Source organism: Nelumbo nucifera, chromosome 2 (assembly GCF_055504915.1).
Source record: "Nelumbo nucifera cultivar China Antique chromosome 2, China Antique-T2T, whole genome shotgun sequence".
Taxonomy (NCBI): domain Eukaryota; kingdom Viridiplantae; phylum Streptophyta; class Magnoliopsida; order Proteales; family Nelumbonaceae; genus Nelumbo; species Nelumbo nucifera.
In genome coordinates, this window is record NC_142650.1 from 40,227,340 (window position 1) to 40,248,727 (window position 21,388).

General features: G+C 38.0%; 1 protein-coding gene across 2 annotated transcripts in view; it reads left to right on the plus strand.

Annotated features, from left to right (window-relative positions):
• LOC104599194 (signal recognition particle subunit SRP54 2-like) overlaps positions 1-21,388 on the plus strand; it is an 86,705-nt gene that overhangs the window by 24,360 nt on the left and 40,957 nt on the right. For both annotated transcript variants that reach the window (XM_010261628.3, XM_088898284.1), the window contains exons 3-5: positions 5,821-5,974; positions 20,131-20,281; positions 20,366-20,514. In XM_010261628.3, coding sequence (XP_010259930.1) covers positions 5,821-5,974; positions 20,131-20,281; positions 20,366-20,514 — 454 coding nt within the window. The remainder of the gene's footprint in view (positions 1-5,820; positions 5,975-20,130; positions 20,282-20,365; positions 20,515-21,388) is intronic.

Here is a 21,388-nt window from a genome sequence, read left to right on the forward strand (position 1 = left end):
GGAGAAATACAGAGAAAAGGTCTTCTCTTTTGTAGGTTGTCTAAAGTGTTTACTTTCCCATGGAAAATTTCCCAACAAAAAGCCATAATTTTTGGGGGGATTGGCCTACACCAAATTTCTTTTGACGGAAAGGGTTGGTGAGTAGAAAGTTGAGAGATGGACTTGAAAAAAGAAGCACAAGTGAAGGTTCCATTGGGTCTAGGAGTCCAAACCCTCTTATTTGGCTTGGAGGGATCCAAACAAACCTGATTAAGACACCCAAGCAAAAAAGAAAGAGACTCAATTTCAGCATCCCTAAGTCCTCTACGAAAACCAAAATCCCAAGTAGGATCTAAGGGTGTTCCCAAGGGTGAGACAAATTTTGAGACCACCTCTTTTTTGTACAAAGAAATAGAAAAAAGCAAGGGGAACAAAACCTTTAACGGTGAGTCTCCTACCCAAATATCCTCCCAAAAAAGGATAGAGTTGCCAGAACAAACTTCATACCTGATAAAATTGAGGAATTGAGGAAGGGTGTTGTGAATAGCCTTCCAAGGTACTGCTAGATTAGCTTGCCTTGATACACCAACATCCCATCCATTCTCTGACCTCCCATAAATGCTTCCCACCACCTCATGCCACAATCTCTCTCTTTCCAAAGGCCATCTCCACAACCATTTCCCTAACAGAGCTTGATTCTTTCTAATTACCCTTCCAATTCCCAAACCCCCCTCTTCTTTACTTCTGCACACAATTTCCCAATTAACCAAGTGATCATTTTTCTCTTGTCCCGGCTCCCATAAGAAGTCTCTCATCAACTTCTCCAGCTTCCTACTTCCCTAACTGGTATCCTAAAGACAAACAAATAATAGGTAGGTAAGTTAGCCAAGGTAGCTCTTATTGGGGTAATTCTTCCTCCTAAAGAGATATAGTTCCTCTTCTAAGAGACTAATCTCTTCTCAATTTTTTCTAACACTAGGGTCCAAAATCTACTCTCCCTAGGATTTGCCCCTAAAGGAAGCCCTAAATATGACATAGGCCAAGCAGAGGTGGAACACTCAAGACACTCCGCAATAGCCTCGATCTCCCCTACCTCCAAATTTATACCTGCTACGCAACTCTTTTCCAGATTTATTCTCAAATTAGAGACACTTTCAAATCCTTTTATTAGCTCTTTTAGGTTTGCTACCTTTTCACTAAGACCTCCTTCACAAAAAATCATTAGGTCGTCTGCAAACTGAAGGTGGGTGGCGGGGACTTGGTGTCTCCCTATTCTCCAACCCCTGATGGCATCTTCGCTGTCTGCCTTAGTAATGATCCTACTAATCACATCAGCTACTAAGGTAAAAAGGAATGGTGAAAGTGGATCCCCTTGCCTGACACCCCTACAAGCTGGAAAAAAATCCCTCACTGTACCATTTACTAGAATAGAGTAGTGACAAGTATTGATACACCTAAAGATCCAACTACACCACTTGTCCCCAAAACCACCATTCCGCATAACCTCTAATTGAAACTCCCAGTCCACCAAATCATAGGCCTTTTCAAGATCCCATTTACAAATGAATCCTTTCCTACTAGACCTTTTCAATTCCTCCACACTCATTCGCAATTAAGATCCGATCTATTGTTTGTCGCCCTTGAATGAAAGCCCCCTGAGTTTCATTAATGATGGTAGGGAGGACTGTTTTGATTCTCAATGAGAGCAGTTTAGCCAGAATTTTATAGATGCTTGTCACCAGACTAATAGGCCTATAATCTTTTGGGTGGTTGGCATCATTCTTCTTAGGTATCAAGGCCAAAAAGGTGGCATTAATTCCAGGGCTTATAGTGTGATTGTCTGCAAATTCCTTAAAGACTTCAGCTAGATCCTCTTTCAACACCTCTCAACAGTCTTGATAAAAACCCATTGTAAAGCCATCTAGACCCGGAGCCTTGGATCTATCCATTAGAAAGACAACTTTCTTAATCTCTTCTTCCTCGAAATCCCGTTCCAGCCACCTTGCCACTCCTTCATCAATCCTTGGCCAATCCACCCTTTCCATAACTGTTCTCTCACTCAAAGGCCTTCTATAAATCGATTTGAAGTGGTCCACAAATTTTCTGGCTATGTCATCCTGGTTGGTAATCACCTCCTCTCCTATCTCTAGCTTGGTCACAAAATTCTTTCTTCGTGTCCCATTGGCCAAATCATGAAAGAATCTAGTGTTCCCATCGCCTTCCTTAATCCACTTGTGTCTAGATTTTTGTCTCCAACTGATTTCTTCCCTCAATAACATTTCTTCCAACTCCTTTTTTAATTGTCTCCTTAACACTCTGTCCTCCTTGGTCAGCCCATTGTGAGATTCCTTTACATCCAAATTCTCTATTCGAGAGATTAGGCCCAATTTTTGCTCCTCAATTCTACCAAACTGATCTCTATTCCACTCTTTTATTTTGGCTCTCAACCTTTTTAATTTCTTGTGGAACTTGATCCCCTTCCATCGTACCCCCCTCTCCTCCTCACCCCACCACTCCTTCACTTTTTTCACAAAATCTGGATGGGTAAGCCACATATTTTCGAATCTAAAAGGTTTGGGTCCTATAGGAAAAGACTCAGTTCCTATTTGGATAGGACAGTGATCGGAGGTGACCCTGGGTAATGCCCTAGCAACCAAGTTTTCCAAACTATTCTCCCAGGCAAGGTTAAAAAGGAATCTATCCAACTTCGAGCACAAAGGGGTTTCCTGAAGGTTGGACCAAGTGTAGCTGGCTTGCAGCAAAGGTATTTCCTTCAGTTCACAATCTTCAATAAAATCATTAAATTTCCTCATGCTTGTTGAGATTACCTGTTGGGGATTACTGGTTTCATCAGAGAATCTATTGACGTTAAAATCCCCGCCCAGGCACCAAGGACCATCCCATAGCCCCTTAATTGCATATAGTTCCTCCCACATCTCATTCCTCTCTCTATAGGAATTAGGGCCATAAACATTGGTTAAGCCCCTTGATAGGCAGATTCTCAGTTTCCATTAAGTGCAACTTCAATATTACTTTTCTAACAATGTATTATTCATCAATCTCAACTCACCCTTCATTTTTTTTTCACCCATTTATTGTACCTTGGGTCTAACCCTAGCAACCAAGACAAGTTGCTCCACCATTTCGGTAGTACACAAGGTTCAAAATATTGATACAGCCGATACACCGGTAGGGGCGTATCGGGGCTTGCTCCCCTATTTTTTTTAGTTTTTTTAAACCTGGTTCAGAGGGGTCGGTTTAAGGCCTGTCTACCCCTTGAACCAGATTAAACCCCGAAACATTCCTTGTAGGGGCATATCAGGAAGTCCCCGATACGATACGTATCGGCTGATATGGCCCGATACGTATCGAAATTTTGAACCTTGGTAGTACATCTCTGTCAACGTTGTCAAGATAGACTCCCCAAGTCTATCTAATGGCTGAGAAGTTTATAAGCTAACATAAGTCTCATTAATGCCCAATTTAAGGGGTAATACACAAAGCACATACCAATCACAAATATGAAATAATAATGAGGGAAATTGTCTACAACTCACCATGAGTTTTCAACATTTCCCTTAAACTCACTACAACTTTTCAAAATGTTTAAAACTCACATGTCAGTAAGTTTTTATTTTCCAAAACTCACCTTCTATTAGTGCATCGTTAATGCTTCTTAACAGAGGTGTCCATGTCAGCATAAATAACAATTTTCATGGCCAAATTACCCTTGAATGGCGAGTTAGAGGAAAAATGGTCTTTTTCAGTTTTCAATTTTCTTGTTTTTTTTTGTATTTTTAGTGTTTTGTTATAATTTCCAATGCTTTTTATAATTTTTGTTTTTTACATTTTCCATTTTTTACAATCTATAAAATTTCCTGTATTTTTTGTTATTTATTTGTAATTTCTGTGTTTTTCTATAATTTTTGGTGTGTTTTTCCACAATTTTTATTTTCTGATTTTTTTTCAATTTCTATAGTTTCTATAATTTGAAAATAATTTTTATTTTGTTTGCAATTTCTATAATTTTTTATATTTTTTGTAATTTCTATGTTTTTATGTATTTTATATTTGAAAATATTTCTTGAACATTTTCCTTTTTTTCATGTCTAAATATGAAAATGGTAATATATTTACACCCATTAATTTATTTTGTATATGTTTTATATTTTTCTATGAAGGTTAAAAGGGTAATATATTAACACCCGTTAGTCTGTTTCACGTCAAGTTAGTGACATGGTGATTTTTAGACATTTTGAAAAGTTGTGGTGAGTTTAAGAGAAATGCTGAAAACTCATGGTGAGTTTTAGACAATTTCCCTAATAATGATCTAATTTTATTAATTCAAAAACTCAGTATACATCAATTTGATTGGAGGTAAGGGCATATACTGTCTAACAAGAGGATGAGATTTAATACCTTAAACATAAAATTTAATGAGAGGTAATCAGTGAGGTGAAAAGTAGTAGTTCAAATGCCCTTAAAATTAGAGAGGGACAAAATTTTAAGATAGGGGTGTTTTAGTGAAGAAGAAAAATTTCACATTATTCATATTTTTAATAGTGGTATGGTATAGTATGCATGGTTTAAAATGTCCCTAAATTCCCTAATATTTCCACGACATATTTCCATTTCCATGGGTAGCGACATCAAATTTTACTGGAAATGACACTATCAGCACTATGTAGAGCATAAGAGATAGTTTTCACAGTATATTTTCATTTCCATTTCCACAAGTAGTGAAACAAAATTTTACTGGAATCAACATTTTCCGGGTGAACACTACTAGCACTATATGGAGTACAAGAGATAGTATTATAACACAAGTTGGTGACAATATTATAGATATGTGGAGTAACAATGTTATTGCCCACCTAACTTACATGATTACCACTTTGAGCTATGTCAATATTCATTTCAACATTAAGTTAAATATTAGTTTTTTTTGGTGTAATAGATTATTTGGTTGATTTATTACAACCATTTACATTTTCTATGAGTTAAAGTTTTGCTTAATTAATTCCATCACAAAGTTTTGAATCTTAAGGTTTACGAGATAACTTCAAAACATATTCTTTGTCTATAACCTTAGTTTAATGATTTGGGACAAGATAATAATTGAAAAAGGTGTGTCTATGCTTCTTTTATCATTTCTGAAAATATCATTCTATATTTTTGCATATTTTACAATGTTTCCACCATATCTATAGTTTTTACAATATTTCCATTGAATACTTTTGACATTTCCCACATGTTTCCTGTATTTGGACAACCGACTCCAACATTTTAAACCTTGGTATATAGTATATAAATATGGGAGTTTGATCTTTGTGTTCTAATGTCTCCTTCTCAAAATCCTTTCTTAATGCCCTTGCATATGCCTCACCTCCCTTGGCTGGTTTCCTGTACACGGTGATTCGGGCTTCCTATTTACTTTCCCAAGGTCATTTATTTGGTCAGTTCTAGTGCTTTATAAAAGTGAAAAGATGCTTTTTATTCTCTAAGAGGGTTGACTGAAAGAATTTTGTTAATTATTTTTTTGATAAATAGTGTTTGTTAATTATTTTCTTTAGGTAAAGTATTCTTTATTTATTTTTCCATTCATGATTGGTTTCCCTCTTTAGTAAGGTATACAGTTCTAACTTGTCGTGGGGTAATTATGATAGTCAAAGGTGCCTTTTTGCTTCCAAATGTTTTATTATGGCTACATAAGCATCAGACTTGGATATGTTTGTGGGGCTGTAAAATGCTTTATATTCATTGAATACTTCATTGCATTAAGATTTCTTTTGGATTCTTTAGCTATTTGTAATAGTGCATTCTATTTCCTCTTGTTACAAGGTTCTGGTAAAACTACGACATGCACAAAATATGCATATTATCATCAAAAGAAGGGTTGGAAACCTGCTCTAGTTTGTGCTGATACATTTAGAGCTGGTGCTTTTGATCAATTGAAGCAAAATGCTACTAAAGCTAAGATTCCATTTTATGGAAGGTACTTTTTCTATGTTTCCTTTCAGGAAAGTTTTTATTTTGTTTTGTGTTTCTTGAGAAGCTTGATAAAGTTATGAAGTTGGATACTGATTATGGTAATATTATATACACTATTAGTCAATTATTATATCATGCAGGGTTTTCAAAGCGAGAGGCACACAAAAAGTGCAAGACTTGTGCAAGGCGAGGCACACACCTTTTTGAAAAAGGTGCACAATTTTTTCAGAAAATACAAAAAAGGAAAAACATATAAAAACACATAAAAATTTTAAAAAATTCAGAAAGAATACAAAAACAATACATCTATCTTTGTTAAAAAAGATAGACTTGAAGTTCAAGTTTTGAAATGAAATTAACTGATTTATTTATTTGCCTTATTAGATAATTTAGATTATTAGTGCAATTGGTTACAGGCTTAGTTTATGCATTTAAGAATTAAGATATGACAATGCAATCTAAAGTTCTAACTTCTATTCTAAACAATTAAATAATTAAAACAACATAGTATCAACAATTCAAATATAAAAGAAGTTAAAAGATGAGAGACAAGATCTGTAATTTGCATACAATTTACAAAAGAATTTAAATATCGTAAATAAGATACAAAAATACAGATGCAAAAGAAGTTAAGAAGGCACTTACCTCTCCAAGTCTCCATAGCTATTAACATATGACATTACACATTCAATATAAAAATTAATCATTTACAATGAACAAGCCAATGAGGATTGGCAAAGTATTTAATATCACAAGTAAAGAAGTTAAAAGACAACTTACCTCTCCAAGTTTCCATTGTGTTAAGTAATTAAGCCTCAATGCCACAACCATTTTTTTTTTTTTTTTGGATCAATAACACCAGCTTCATTAAATTAAGAGAAAAGAGGGAGAATGTATACAAGAGGGGAGATAAAATATCTTAGCTCCCAAATACAGAATACAAAGAGAATACATAGAGAAAAAAATTAAAAACTAGCCCAAAAAACAGACTCCCTATTCACCCCTTGCTTGGCCAACCCCGCAAATGAGTTGGCACTCCTCTTCACCTAGCTGAATTGGATCTCAATGTCCCTACACATCCATAAGAACTGCTTCTTTTCATTGTTAAAGTTCCACAAACCACTGTCCTCTTTCTTCAACCAGTTAACCACCACCTTCGAATCACCTTCCAGGATCAATCGGCTGACATTTAACTCCTTTTCTCTTCGAATTCCTTCAAGCGCTGCAAAGATCTCAGTCCTAAGAGAGTCGCCTTCTCCAATAGGGCCAGAAAATAGAGCAATAACAACCCCTTCCTCATTCCTGAAAACTCCTCCAATCCCAGAGGGTCTTGGATTCCTTACATTGCTGCCGTCAAAGTTCAACTTAATGAAACCCGAGGGGGGAGGGGACCAAGAGGGACAAAGAGTCCTCTTGCATCTAGTAGTGGAAGCAATCTCTTTCCAGTTTCTTAGCAAGTCATTCATAGGAAAGTCTAAGAACAGCTCCAAAGATTTCAGCCAGTGGGCTGCCCTTAAAAGGATTAGGTCTAACAGTTCTTCCAGGGTTCTTTCCTTGTCTGAAAAAATACGTGAATTTCTTTCTTCCCACAATGACCAGCACCCTGCTGCCCTAATACTCCTTCACATAGTCTTCCCTCGCTTCTTAGGCCATCTGAAGAAAGAAGGAGAGAGCAACCTTTGGACACTCTCCGGAGGAAACCAAGAACACCCAAAGCGGGAGAAAGCCCTCTCCCAAACAGTTTTAGCAACCTTACAAGAGACCAAGAGGTGGTATCCGGATTCCCCATCAGCTTTACAAAGAGTACATCTATTAGGAAGTAGACAATAGTTGGGCCTCTTTCTCTAAAGTTAGTCAAATGTGTTAATTCTTTCCAAGAAAATTTCCCAACAAAAAAAGCCAACCGAGGAGGAATAGGCCTGCTCCAAATTTCTTTAGCCGGAAAGGACAACCCAAAGGGGACAGGAGGCCGAGTTAGGGTTTCAAAAAACGAGGCACAAGAAAAAGTACCAGAGGTAAAAGGAGTCCAAAATCTAGTGTCTTCCTTAGCAGGATTTAGGAAAACATTCTGAAGGGAGGCAAGCAAAGATACCAAGCTATCCAAGTCTGTATCCCTAATTGCCACAACCATTGAATCACTACCTTTAGATCTACTAGTAAGTGGTAATCAGTAAATCCACACATGATGACATGACACATCACATTCACAATTTAAAGTCTTTTTTTTTATATGATCAGTAAAAAGAGATTTTATTAATATCAAGTTCAAGTATTACAATTAGGTGGAGGTTTTCTCCACCGTCAAGACAACTTTATAATTATAACTTTTCCCAAAACATTAGGTGCCTAGCCATCCCCCCTGTTTAGCCAAAAACATCCCATTTGCTGATCTTTTCACCCATTTAAAGACAACATTCAGATCCCTTGTTATGCTTTATATTTCCTAAAAAGTGTGTATAGATCCATGGGATTTGGGAGCTACATCTTTTACATGAAATGACCACTAGTGTCCCTTTCCACCCAAGGTTCAAAGTATTGGAAACACCAAGTGTATCGGAAAGGCAATTTTAAGAGACGTATCGAGATACGCCTTGGATACACATGCGTATCGGCGAAAAACTAAGATACACATAGATATGCTTGGAAGCACTATAAATACTATAATAAATCATAAAAATACATCAACAACACTAAATATAAGACCTCAATGAGGTGTATATACATTAAATTAATATATGGTTTTATGAAGAAATATATTGTAGTTAATTATAATTTCATTAAAAATCCTATGCTTAACTATAATTTATAAATTATAATTCTTAAGTTTTAATATTTTATTGGATGGGAAAAACCCAACTCTTCTATCCAACCATAAAACATGCATTGGTACAACTTCTAAGTGAAAATATAATTAATAATTATTTATTTCCAAAAATTATAAAAAATAAATAAACATTATATAATATATTTAAAAAATAGTTATTAAAGAAGAAATTTCAATTGCTTTGTGGATATGATAAATCATCTATAGAATTATAATGTATTCAATCATTGTGATCAAATGATAAAGTATAATTAATTAATTGTTTATTTTTTAATTCCAAAAATATAAAAATAAAAGATAATTATTAAACAAGAAATTTCAATTGGTTTGTGGATATGATAGATCTCCATAGAATTATAATATATTCAATTGTTGTGATCAAATGATAAAATATAATTAATTATTATTTATTTTTTAATTCTAAAAATAAAAAAAATATTAAAGAAGAAATTTCAATTGCTCTATGGATATGAAAGATAAATCCGTAGATCTTAAACATATTTAGTCTTTATAGGCAGAGAAAAAAATTCATTTTCAAATTTTTTGTTAATTTATATTTTCCCCAAATATCTTAATGTAATTTCCATAAATCTATTGATAACACAAAAAAAATTGTGATTTCGAATGTAAGAAATGTAGATCAACATAAATTTAAACATTCAAGAAAAAAAAAGAAATCACAAGATATTATAAAAAATGGAAAAAATTTACCTATTTTGCCACATTTTTTCAAAATTTGAAAAATCTTCAAAAAAATTAACGATTCACACTTGTTTCTTGCAAATTTTTGTAAATCTAGCACTCTAGGAATGAGGTTTGGAGTTTTAGAGTCATTTGGGGGTGACAGAAGCATTATTTCAGGAAAAAGAAGCTTGCTTTCCCCATTTTTTTTTTCAGTTTTTGGCAGTATCATTTTTGTCGATACGCTACCGATACGTCCCGATACACCCCTATACGGGTCCAATACGCATGAAAAAAGACGAGACGCCCGATTTCTATGCGTATCTCATACTTGTTTTTCAAAGATACGATACGATACACCCCGTATCGGGTGTATTGTATCGAAATTGTAAACCTTGTTTCCACCTCCAAGTTGTGGAATCCGAATTGCTTAGCAAATTTTAAACCATGGAGTAATGCATACAGCTCTGTTGTCAATGCGCTACCATCTGCTAATGGTCCTAAAAACAATGCTAACACCTTTCTTTCTATGTCTCAGAAGACCCCTCCCAGTTCAGCTGTAGCCTGATTACCAATATAACTCCCATCAAAGTTGAATTTAACAAAGTTGGTTTCTGGGGGTCTCCAGTCCATATTTACTCTTTCCTTGGCTTGAGCTGATAGTGCCACTTCCTTCCAAGTTCTCAAAATGTCGTTTATTGAGAAACCTTGGAAATCCTCCAGTGTCTTCACCCAATGTGCCACTTTAATCAAAGATCTCCATCTCTGTTCTACTCTTTTCACTGAAAATCCTCCTATTCTTTTCTTCCCATACCGTCCATAACATGGCTGTTCTCTTTGCTTTCCACAACATGGTGAATGTAGCACGGAAGTTGGTGGTGGAGAGGCTGAAGGTTATGCAGATTGAGGCGAGCCAGACGAGGAAGATGGAGAGGCTGAAAGTCCTTAACACGAGTTTGGTTGGAAGGTTCGTCGGCTGGATTTTGAAGAAGAAAAAAGTGGAAGTTTCGATGAGATCCAAATGGGGGAAGAACAGAGTTTGATGTATCAGAAAACTGAATGGAGGTTTGTTCTTATTTATGTTCCACAGCAGAAGAGATGCAGAGTGGGCTTTGGAAGCAGAAGAGAGGAAAAATAGGGAGTTTGATTTAAGATTAAGTTGGTGGTTTCCAGCGACGGGTATGATTCACAATGGGCGGAGGAGAGCGCTGTGGATTGGAATCCTGGGAATTCCCCTTTATGCATGGTGTACGTTTACTTTTAAAGCAATTGGAAACTGCTGCAGTAAGTTTTTAGGATTTGATGACAGATAGGAGGTGGGAGAAATTAGACATTGCAAGATTGCTGGTGGAAATAGAAGATACCGCTGCTATCCCAACTTCGATGGTTCTCAGATTTGTGGGTGAAGATTATGATTTGAGAGTTTTTGTAGAAGGAGAAGAACATGCTGTCTTCAGGGCTGAGAAAAGGTACAATTTGAGAGAAGAGAGCTGGGAAGAAGAAGAGGAGGTTGAGAGGGAATCACAGGTGAAAAGGTCTGAGAAGCAGGGGAAGATGAAAGGTCTCTCGGAGGTTGAAGATGATGGGGAGGAAAGACAAAGGGGTATGGAAGTAATTTCGCAAGGGGGGAGGAGGCAATAGTTGAAGGAGATGAGAGATAAATGAAAAGGCGGGTCACTGTGTCTGGGTGGCTTGAGAGGAGGTATTCGAAGAGTCATTTAAGGTCTTTAATGAAGTTGGTTCAGAGAGTGGGGAGGGACGCTTTAGATGGGGCATCTAAGGCTTTAAGTTCAAGTCTTCAAGTCTTACAAGGAGGAGAGACCCACCTAAAGCTTGAAGAAGGAAGAACGAGGAATGGGTCTGGAAGGTTGCTAGGTGTGACAGTGCCAGAAAGAAAGAAGTGTTCTTGAGGATGGTTCACGCTCGAGACGGGTTGGAAGAGGATCGAAGGCCTGCTCCTCATGATGTGCAGGCTGGTGCAAGTTTTTTAAATGCGCTCTGCGATGGGAAAATGAGATGACCAGGGTGGAGCTCAATCGACAAGTAGGTTGTGTCTTAAGCTTTGTCTCCTTTTGGGTTGAGATTCAAGAAGACTCTTCTCAAGGAGGGAGGAATGCTCCGTCTTCCCAAGCTGTTGTAAGGCTAAGAGGGGAAGGAGAAAGAGGTCGAAGGTATGGGAGAATAGTGGTGGAAGGGGTGAAAGAGGAAGGGAGTGTTAAAGAATGAGAGGATGTTAAGGTACTCTGTGAAAGGGTTGAAGAGAGACGTTTGGGAGATGGTTCTAGTCTGAAGGGGGATAAGTGATAACAGAGATGGAGAGTGCAGCCCACAAGGAAGCAGCGTGGGACTCTCAAATTTTGAAGTGGTTGTGGAAGACTAGGAACTGATTTGGGCAGGAAAAGGAAGTTTGTGAATCCTGGTAGTTATGTGGGGGAGGAGGTGTTGAAGAAGGCCCAGGTTGCAAATATTTAGAGCATGTTACAATTTTTTTTTCTAGATTGTAAGAAGGCCTGTTCAGGGCTGGTCCAACAAACAAATATAAGAGAGTTTATAAGAAAAAGGTTTTGAAACTCAAAGGCTCAAAGGAGGGGGAGAAGATATATACCAAGTCCCAAGGTTCAGCAGGGGTGGTGACTCAATCGATGGAGGTATTCAAGGAAATTTTAAAGCCAACTGTTGGGTTAGAGGAAGAGGAAAGGGGGGGGGGGGGGTGGAATTGCTAAGGCTCCGTTTGTTTGCGTTACAAACGCCGAATAGGGGTATATATGTACCCTGGTTCGTGTTTGCGAGCGTTTGTTTGAAACGTAAAAAAGTAATGATTATCAGAGCAAAAATGTATTTTCTGACACTTTTGTACTCTGAGAAGAGAGCATTACTGTACCTATTTTTTGGATACAATTTTGTGTTCTTTTGATAATTAACTTTTTGATCAAAGTTAATGAATTGGAGCATAAGATAGTTGGAGCATTTAATGATGGGCTCACACTTTTGCACCTATTTCAAACAATCAAGATGAATGCACAAACGGTTTAAAATGTGAACCGTGTTTGCATTCATGAACCGAAAAATGGGTAAATATGTATACATATTTGCGTTTGCGTTGCAACCAAATGCAGCCTAAAGAAAAGAAGGCCAAGGAGGTTTCTTCCAGTCAGCTAGGAGAAAAGGGAGCAGTGCTGGAGATTCAACGTGCTTTGTGATGTAATTGTTTTCTCTTGAGGTCTATGTAGTATTTCCATCTCCATCTTTTTGAGGATGCTCTTTTGTTGTTTTGGGTGCTGCCTCATCACCCTCTGATGATCGTATTAAGTTTCTTTTTTTAATGAAAATTTTCTTTTTACTCCTCAAAAAAAAAAAAACTTCCCTTTTCTTTGGCTGCCTCAAGAAGATTGGGTCAAAGAGACCCACCACATCCTGAGGAGTCTACCTGCACCCAAAGAGAGAACAAAGATGCTCCCAAATACAAATACAAATACAAAAGAACAGGATAAAAAGATATGGGAGATGGTTTCACCATTGTTTTTGCATAGAAAGCAGATGTGAGGGGATAGACACTTGTTTGGCCTTCTTTTCTGCAACATATCACAAGTGTTAATCTTTCCAAGGAAAGCTTCCCAACAAAGTGCCTGAATTTTAGGAGGGATTGACTTACACCAAGTTTCTTTCATTGGGAAATTTACCCCCATGGTGGAAGACGGAACTGTTGAAATCTATTAGTTAGTTTTCTTTTTTAATTAATTAACTCTGTTTTTTTTCCTGTTCTTTAGTGCCTCAGGGGCATTCTTGTAATCTTACCTTCTTTTATTATTAGTTGGGGCGTCCTAATATAAATACTAATGACTGGCGGCTGATCCCAGAATTCTCTTCATCTCCCTTCTCTTCTCTCTCTTCCTTTCTTCTCCCTTTCTTCTCCCTTTCTTTTCTATTTCTCTGATTTGTTCAACCCAGAAAACATGGTATCAGAGCAGGTTTTCTGGGGTTAGAAGCAGTGCGACAAAGTCTTCTCAGTTTCTTCTCTGATGCAGTGAATGCAAGTCATCTTAATCCTGTGGATCGTGTGATCCTTTCTTGTACCCAGGTAAGTGGGTTTTAGAGGTCTGGATTACCTGCAATCACTGTTTTTTTTTTGGAACTGTTGATTGGGTGATCCTGTTTCTTGTACCTAGACAATTGGGTGGTGTAGGTCCGAATGACCTGTGATTGTGTGACAGTGGTTTGCTAATGTCTCTTGGGAAATTATAGTGGTTTGCTAAGGGCTACCTAGTTCCCGAATTGCCTCCTTATATGTGTGTGGTGTTCCTAAGATCTGTTGTTTGACCGAACTGAACTATGAACTGTGAACTGTGAACTGAACTCAGCTGGACTGTTGCTGAACCGAACTGAACTGAACTGTCAAATTCAAATCAGACTTTATATCATGTCATCTGAGGATTCTAGTGTGTCTAGTGGACCTTCCAATCAAGGTGGAGTGAGTGGAGGATTTGATATGAGCTTCCCCATGGCTGTAATACCATTTGATGGTCTCAATTACCTAGAATCGTCAAGGGGAATTAAACTGTACATAACCACCAGGGGGAAGGTGGGCTATATTAATGGTAAAACCAAAGAACCAAAGTCTCAGGGTGCAGAGCATGATAGGTGGGATCAGGAACAGCATGGTGATATCATGGCTGCTACTTTCCATGCTGCCTCTGGTCATGAAGACATTCATGTGGACTGGAACAGCTGTTGAGGTTTGGGAGCAGGCAAAATCTACTTATTCAGAGCAATGTCACTATGCCAAAATATACCCGTTGCAAGCTGCCTCCTCTACTTGTAAGCAGGGGAAAGGAGTCTCTCATCATATTACTCAGATTTGACCATAGTTGTCAAGACGCCGCCTAGGCGACAAGGCGCCCTTTGAGGCTCGCCTCGCCCTTCGAAATTTATAATGGAAGTGTGATGCTGATGCTAAGGCCTACAAGTGGGATGAACCCAGTATATGAGTCTCTTAGAGTTCAGATATTAGGAAGTAAAGATCTTCCTTTAGTGGCAAAAGGAAGTGTGGGTATAGGAGGCAACCCTTCTTTTAAGAAGGATGACTTTCAGAAGAAAGTGGATGATAAGGATAAGTTATGGTGTACTCATTGTTAGAAGGCTAGACATACCAGGGATACATGTTGGGACCTCCACGGGAAGCCAAAGTGGGCTCAGGAGTTGAGTAAGAAATCAGATCAGAATAAGAAGCCGGTACAACAAGGTAAAAAAAATTCAATACAGCAAACTTAGCCTATCAGAAGTCGCAACAATCTACCCCTACTAGTCTTCCTGGAACTGATCCCTGGGAAGATATCATTAACTCTTTCCGTGACCATTTGGAGCTGTATGGGAGGGCAATTCGCCAAATGGATTCTTCTCCTCTTGCCTCGACTTCCTTTGCATCTACTTCAGGTAATGGTAACTTTGCAACCACCTTCCATGTGTCCTCTCATTCATAAGATTCCCCTTGGATAATTAACTTTGGAGCCTCAAATCATATGACTGGTAAGTCAAATTGTTTTCAATCCTATCACCTTTTATCTGATAGGGACAAAGTGAGATTAGTTGATGGCTCTTTTTCCACCATTGCTGGTCAAGGCACTATATCCCTTACTTTTGGACTTACCCTTTCTAATGTGTTACATGTTCCACAATTGCCTATAAATTTGTTTTCTGTCAGTAGCATAACAAACTCATTAAACTGTTTAGTGTCCTTTTTCCCTTCTTGTGTACCATAGGATTTGGACTCGGGGAAGATGATTGGTAGAGGTTGTATGGTGGGTGGTCTTTACATGCTGGAGAATAAAGCTAGTCTTGCGGTTATTGAGTCTACGAGTCAGTCTAGTAAGAGTTAGGTCTATTTATGGCATAGTCGTTTGAGTCATTTATCTTTTGAGTCACTAAAGGTCTTGCTTCCAGATTTGTTTAAAGTAGTGTCAGTGTCTGAATTTAAATGTCAAACTTGTCAGTTGAGCAAACATTGTAGAAATCATTTTTCTTCAAGAAATAATAAATCTGATCTCCCCTTCCATATTGTTTACTCTGATGTTTGGGGCCCTATTACCTTACCATCTGAGCTTGGCTATAAATACTTCATTACACTTATTGATGACTAGTCCAGATATACATGAGTGTATCCCATGCAGTCCAGAGATGAAGTGCCAGAAATTGTAAAAGATTTCCAACACATGATATTCACTCAGTTTCAGATGGAGATTCGAATTTTCCAATCTGACAATGTGAGAGTACTTCCACAGTGACGTCATAGAGTTCTTTGCTTCGTGTGGGTCTATCCACCGTAGCTCTTGTGCCAAAACTCCTCAACAAAATGATGTTGTAGAAAGGAAAAACTGACATCTCTTTGAAGTGGCTCGTGGGTTGCTTATCCACACGAATGTTCCAAAACGTTTTTGGTTAGATGCTATGTTATGTGCTGCCTATCTCATCGACCACATGCCATCTGGCTTGCTAGGGTACAAGGCCTCCATCAACTCTTCTTTCCTAAAGCTCCTCTTTTTTCTATCCCTCTTCGTGTGTTTGGTTGTCGTTGTTTTGTTCAAAACTTGTCTCCTACCCGTGGTAAACTTGAGTCTTGTGCTATTCTATGTGTATTTTTGGCTACCCTTCTTCACGAAAGGGTTACCATTGTTTTGACCCTGTTTCCAAGAAATACTATGCTTCTATGGATGTGCCTTTCTTTGAGAGTGATTCTTTCTTTTCTGTTTCTCCTTAGGGGGAGAATAGGGTGGAGGAGAAACATGTCCAAGTACTACCTCCTCTGCCTGAACCTTCTCCATTTCGTGTCTTCCTTCGTCGTCGCAAGGTCCAGCCGAGTTCAAAAGCTGTGCAACAACTTGAAGCTATACCACCAACATCATCAGATTGATTGGGGACAAATCCTATCCAACTAGGTACTATTATTCCTATTGATATTCCTGACCCTACTGCTATTGATTCTTCATCTGCTAATGACCTTGACATCCCTATTGCACAAAGGGAGTTAGGTCTTGTACTACCAACCATCCAATCTCCCGTTTTGTCTCATATGAGAACATCCCACCCTCCTTTCATGCTTTCCTCTCTACCATTGATAGTGTCCCTATACCTAAAAATGTGGCAGAGGCTCTTTCAGTACCTGAGTGGACAGATGCAATGAAAGAAGAGATAAATGCATTACATAAAAACGGGACATGGGAGTTAATGGATCTTCTTGTGGGTAAGGAACCGATAGGGTGCAAGTGGGTTTTTACAGTAAAGCACATGGCAGATGGCATAGTAGAAAGGTATAAAGCCCGGTTGGTGGCAAAAAGGTTTACTCAAGTGTATGGAGTAGACTATGTAGAGACATTTGCTCCAGTAGCTAAGATGAATTCTATTAAGGTTCTTTTCTTTCTTGCTACTAACCTTGATTGGGATCTCCACCAGTTAGATATTAAAAATGCTTTCCTGAATGGTGATCTTGAAGAAGAGGTGTACATGGTACAACCTCCTAGTTTCTATGCCCAAGACCAAGAGCAGAAAGTGTGCAGGTTAAAGAAGTCCTTGTATGGACTAAAGCAGTCACCAAGAGCTTGGTTTTGCAAGTTCCATCTAGCGATGCAACAGATTGGCTACAAACAGTGTCAGGCTGATCATACATTATTTGTGAAAAAAGGAGAAGGGAAAATTGCACCCTTGATAGTGTATGTTGATGACATAGTGATCACAAGCGACTGGAAGGTGGAAATTAAGAGACTAAATGAATTCCTAGCCACTCAATTTGAGGTGAAGGATCTAAGTCCCTTGAAGTATTTTCTTGGAATTGAAGTGGCCCTTTCACAAAAGGGGATCTTCATTTCTCAAAGAAAATACATCCTAGATTTCTTACAAGATATAGGAAAACTTGGAGTTAAGCCTGCTAACTCTCCCATTGATCCAAACCACAGACTATGTAATTGCCAAGGTGAGATTATCAAGGATGTAAAGCAATTCCAGAGACTTGTGGGTAGGATGTATTTTTGTATTTTTATATAGTAGGGGTATTTATAAATTTTGGACAAAAATGCAATTATTGCAGTTTAGCCCTGAGACTTGCCCTAACTCAACCAATCCCTACCCTTTGTTTTCCCTAAACTCTATTCTAGCTAATTAATCCTTTCCAATTTGACACCACAAAAGAGTACTTTGCAAGAAACCTCAATTCACAAGTCTTATCTGGTGGATCAGAGTGTTACTCATCAAAATTTCTTCACTTATAGTCCTCAGCAGAATGGGGTGGTTGAAATGCAAAAATCTGAACATCTTGGAAGTTTCTAGAAACTTGCTCTTTGATATACATATTCCTACTTATTTCTAGGGTGTTGCAGTTCAAAAAACTATCTATTTGATCAATCAGATGCCATATCCTCACTCGTTATTTCTTGGCAATCCTCTTTCTATCTCTTTTATGTCTTTGGTTGTGTTTCCATGTTTTGGGTTCTCATAGGTCCAACCTTGAACCAATGGCTTTTTGAGGAATTTTTCTTGGACGATCCTTTTGGAAACTTTATACCACTATGGATGTCACCCTCTTTGAGTCCACCCCTTCCTTTTCTCCTGGTGCCTTTTTTCACTTGGAAGATGTAAAGATTGGAGTAGACACATTACAGGACGGTAAATTCATTATACCTGGAATCTCCGACTCTGCTCCCATTCCTAGTATTATTGATACATTACATGAAGAGTTGCAAGTGTAATGGAGAACAAGTTTAGCTCCTTTTGTTAATCTACTACAACCTTCAAAATCATTGAGGCTAGTGTACAACAGTACAAGGGCAGCATTGGTGTGGACTGTTTGGAAGTAGGGGTGTCAATTGGACTGGATTTGGTCCAACCCGATCTAGTCTAATGCGAGTCCATTACAAATACACCAGGTCCAATCCAATCCAATGAATATATTGGACCTGTTCAATTCAATGTCTGGACCATCCAATCTGTTCAAATTTGTTTTAATTTAGATTTGTTCTAGCCCAAACCTGGTCCATTGACACACATGTTCTTATCTCCTATCAATGGATCAGATATTGGCTCAATCCAACCCAATCCAATATAAATTCATTACAGATGGACCGGGTCCAATCCAATCCAATAAATACTTTGGACCATTAAGTCTGGACTAGTCCAATTCAATATGCCTTGTTGGTCCGTCTAATCCATCCAAATTGAGTTTGGTTTGGACGGGTTCCAATCCAAAACCGATCCATTGATACCCTTATTTGGGAGGAAAGGAAAGCTAGATTTATTGAAGATAATGAGAGAAGTAAAGAGGCATTCATTGAAAGTATATTGTTTATGATGGATCGTCGGGTGAAGACTGGGGAGTTATTTTTGTTATCCCTTTCCTTTGATGATATCATGAGAAGTTTGACAGCAGTTGAGGGATCCTCATCAAAGAAGGAAAAAGTGGTGGGTGAAACCGTGGACAAATCCAGAAAGAAGTGTTATAAATTGAATTTTGATGGAAGCAGCCTTGGGAATCTTGGACCATCTGGAATAGCAGGAGCCTTTAGGGATGAAGAAAGTATCTAATTGGTCTAGGAAACTCAACAGGAGCTGAAATATTGGTTGCAATGTTTGGAGTAGAGAAGGCAGTGGCAATGAATGTAGAAAGATTAATAATTGAAGGAGATTCAAAGACTGTAATAAGTTAGCTGCAGGATGAGAGGAGACTTCCATGGAAATACAGAAACAAGATTAAAAAATTCAAATGGGTAACAAGTAATATGCAAATAAAGGTTATATTGGTTCAAAGGTCTGCTGATAGTTTGGGTGATTTGCTTGCTAGGCAATGGGTAAATAGAAACCAAATTTTTGGGGCTTAGTTATAATGTAATTTAAATGGGAAGAGATAGCATGGACTATGCTCTCAAGGCTTCTTTGTATATCCAAGGATGTAATTATTGTATACTTTGTTATAAGTTGAATAAAATGCTTCTGTAACCTATCCAAAAAAAAAAAAAAAATCTTTGGGGCCAAGTAAAATGGTTTTACCAAAGGCTTGTTGCTGCAGTGTAAAATTATCACTCTTTATGTTGTTTTTTCTTCTTTTTGCAAACTTTTAGCTGGTTAGTGTTGAAGATCAAAACAAAGGGAATCCATACTCCCTCCATAAGCTGATCAGGAACATAACAGATTCCAATACCCAAAGCCAAAAAGAATGTAGGAAACTCAAAAGGAAAAGAACTTGAAGAGGAAAACATAAATCTATACCGTCCTGGCATATTTCCCCAATAAAATGCAGGACAATCAACTACTCCTCTAGATAGGCTGTCAAAAAAAAAAAAAAATAGTGGACCTTGGGATCCATCTTAAAGTGTTGTTCAATCTGTAAGCTAAGATTTTTGCTTCTCTGATAAATTTTTTTTTTGGTGGTTACAAATGTCTCAAAGTTGATGATCCATCTAAGTTGTTCTCCATCTAATAGTGATCTCTGTGTTCCTTATATCTGCTCTGCTGAAATAAGTGTGCATGCATCAACCTAGGGCCTTGAAAAAATCTAGAAAATGTTAACATTCAGATTCATTTTATCTTGCTTTTTTAGCCAAGTAATTTGGTTTTATCTAGATCAGGCTTCTCTTTGTGCTCTTCCGAGTTCACATTATGTTTGGTTTTGTCCACAGCTACATGGAGTCAGATCCTGTGAAAATTGCAGTGGAAGGTGTTGAGCGTTTTAAGAAGGAAAATTGTGATCTTATTATTGTAGATACAAGTGGACGCCACAAACAGGAAGCTTCTCTTTTTGAAGAAATGCGTCAAGTTTCTGAAGCAACGGTATTTCATGTTCTTTTATTCCTGTACATTATCTAATTTTCCTGAACTTTACAAATACTTAACTGTCTCTTCTAAATCATTCAGAAACCCGATCTTGTTATATTTGTCATGGATAGCAGTATTGGTCAAGCTGCGTTTGATCAGGCTCAAGCATTTAAACAAAGTGTTTCAGTTGGTGCTGTCATTGTTACCAAAATGGATGGTCATGCAAAAGGAGGTGGTGCTCTTAGTGCGTGAGTATTGTTGTATTACTAGCTCTCTTAATGTCAATAGTTACAACTGATTGTTGAACATTATAGTTTTTTCTGTAGCAGTTGCTGAAAATTTTCTTTTAAATCTTGATATGTTAACTATTCTTCACATAGTCATGGCCCACCTACCATCCATTTCACTTAACTTTGTTTCTTGAAACCAGTAATTTAAAAGGCACGCTTAGGTGCACAGGTGAGGCACATTTTAAGGTTTGTGTCTCACCTAGGCCTCAGGCACAGCATTTTGAAAAGGCATGCGCGGTTTCAAAATTTGCGCCTTTTGCTCCATTTTAAGCCTAGCATCTTTTCAAAATTCTTCACATTCCAACTGACAATTGACAATCTTCATATCTTTACTTCTAGCTACCCTTTCTTTCCTCCACTACCCTATCTACTCCCTCTCCTTTTATGCCCTCTTCCACTGAATTCTAGACCACCTTCAATATCTGAAATAGTCTCTCAACTTCCTTTTCCTCTTATTACCCTCCTCTTAACTCTTCCTAACATCCATTTTACCTCTTCTAGGCTGTTCACATGAAGACCTAGCTTCTCAGAAAACTGGACTACTGGATTTTAGACCTGTTCATGGGCTGGGATCGGGCTCATCTTTTTCCAAAATTTGAATGGGCCCGGCCCAAAGCCCGAGCCCGACATAGTGTAGATTCAGGCCCGAAACCTGGCCCGTGAACAGTTCTATGGATTTCCTTCCAATTTCTTAAGCCATCTCATCATCCCCCCTTCTATCAGATAATTGCCAATTTAACTTTGCATTCCCCCCATCTCTGTCTCTCTCCTTTGCAATCCTAGTATCACTTTTTCCTTCAACTCTTCAAGCAAATTGCTTATCAATTCCCAA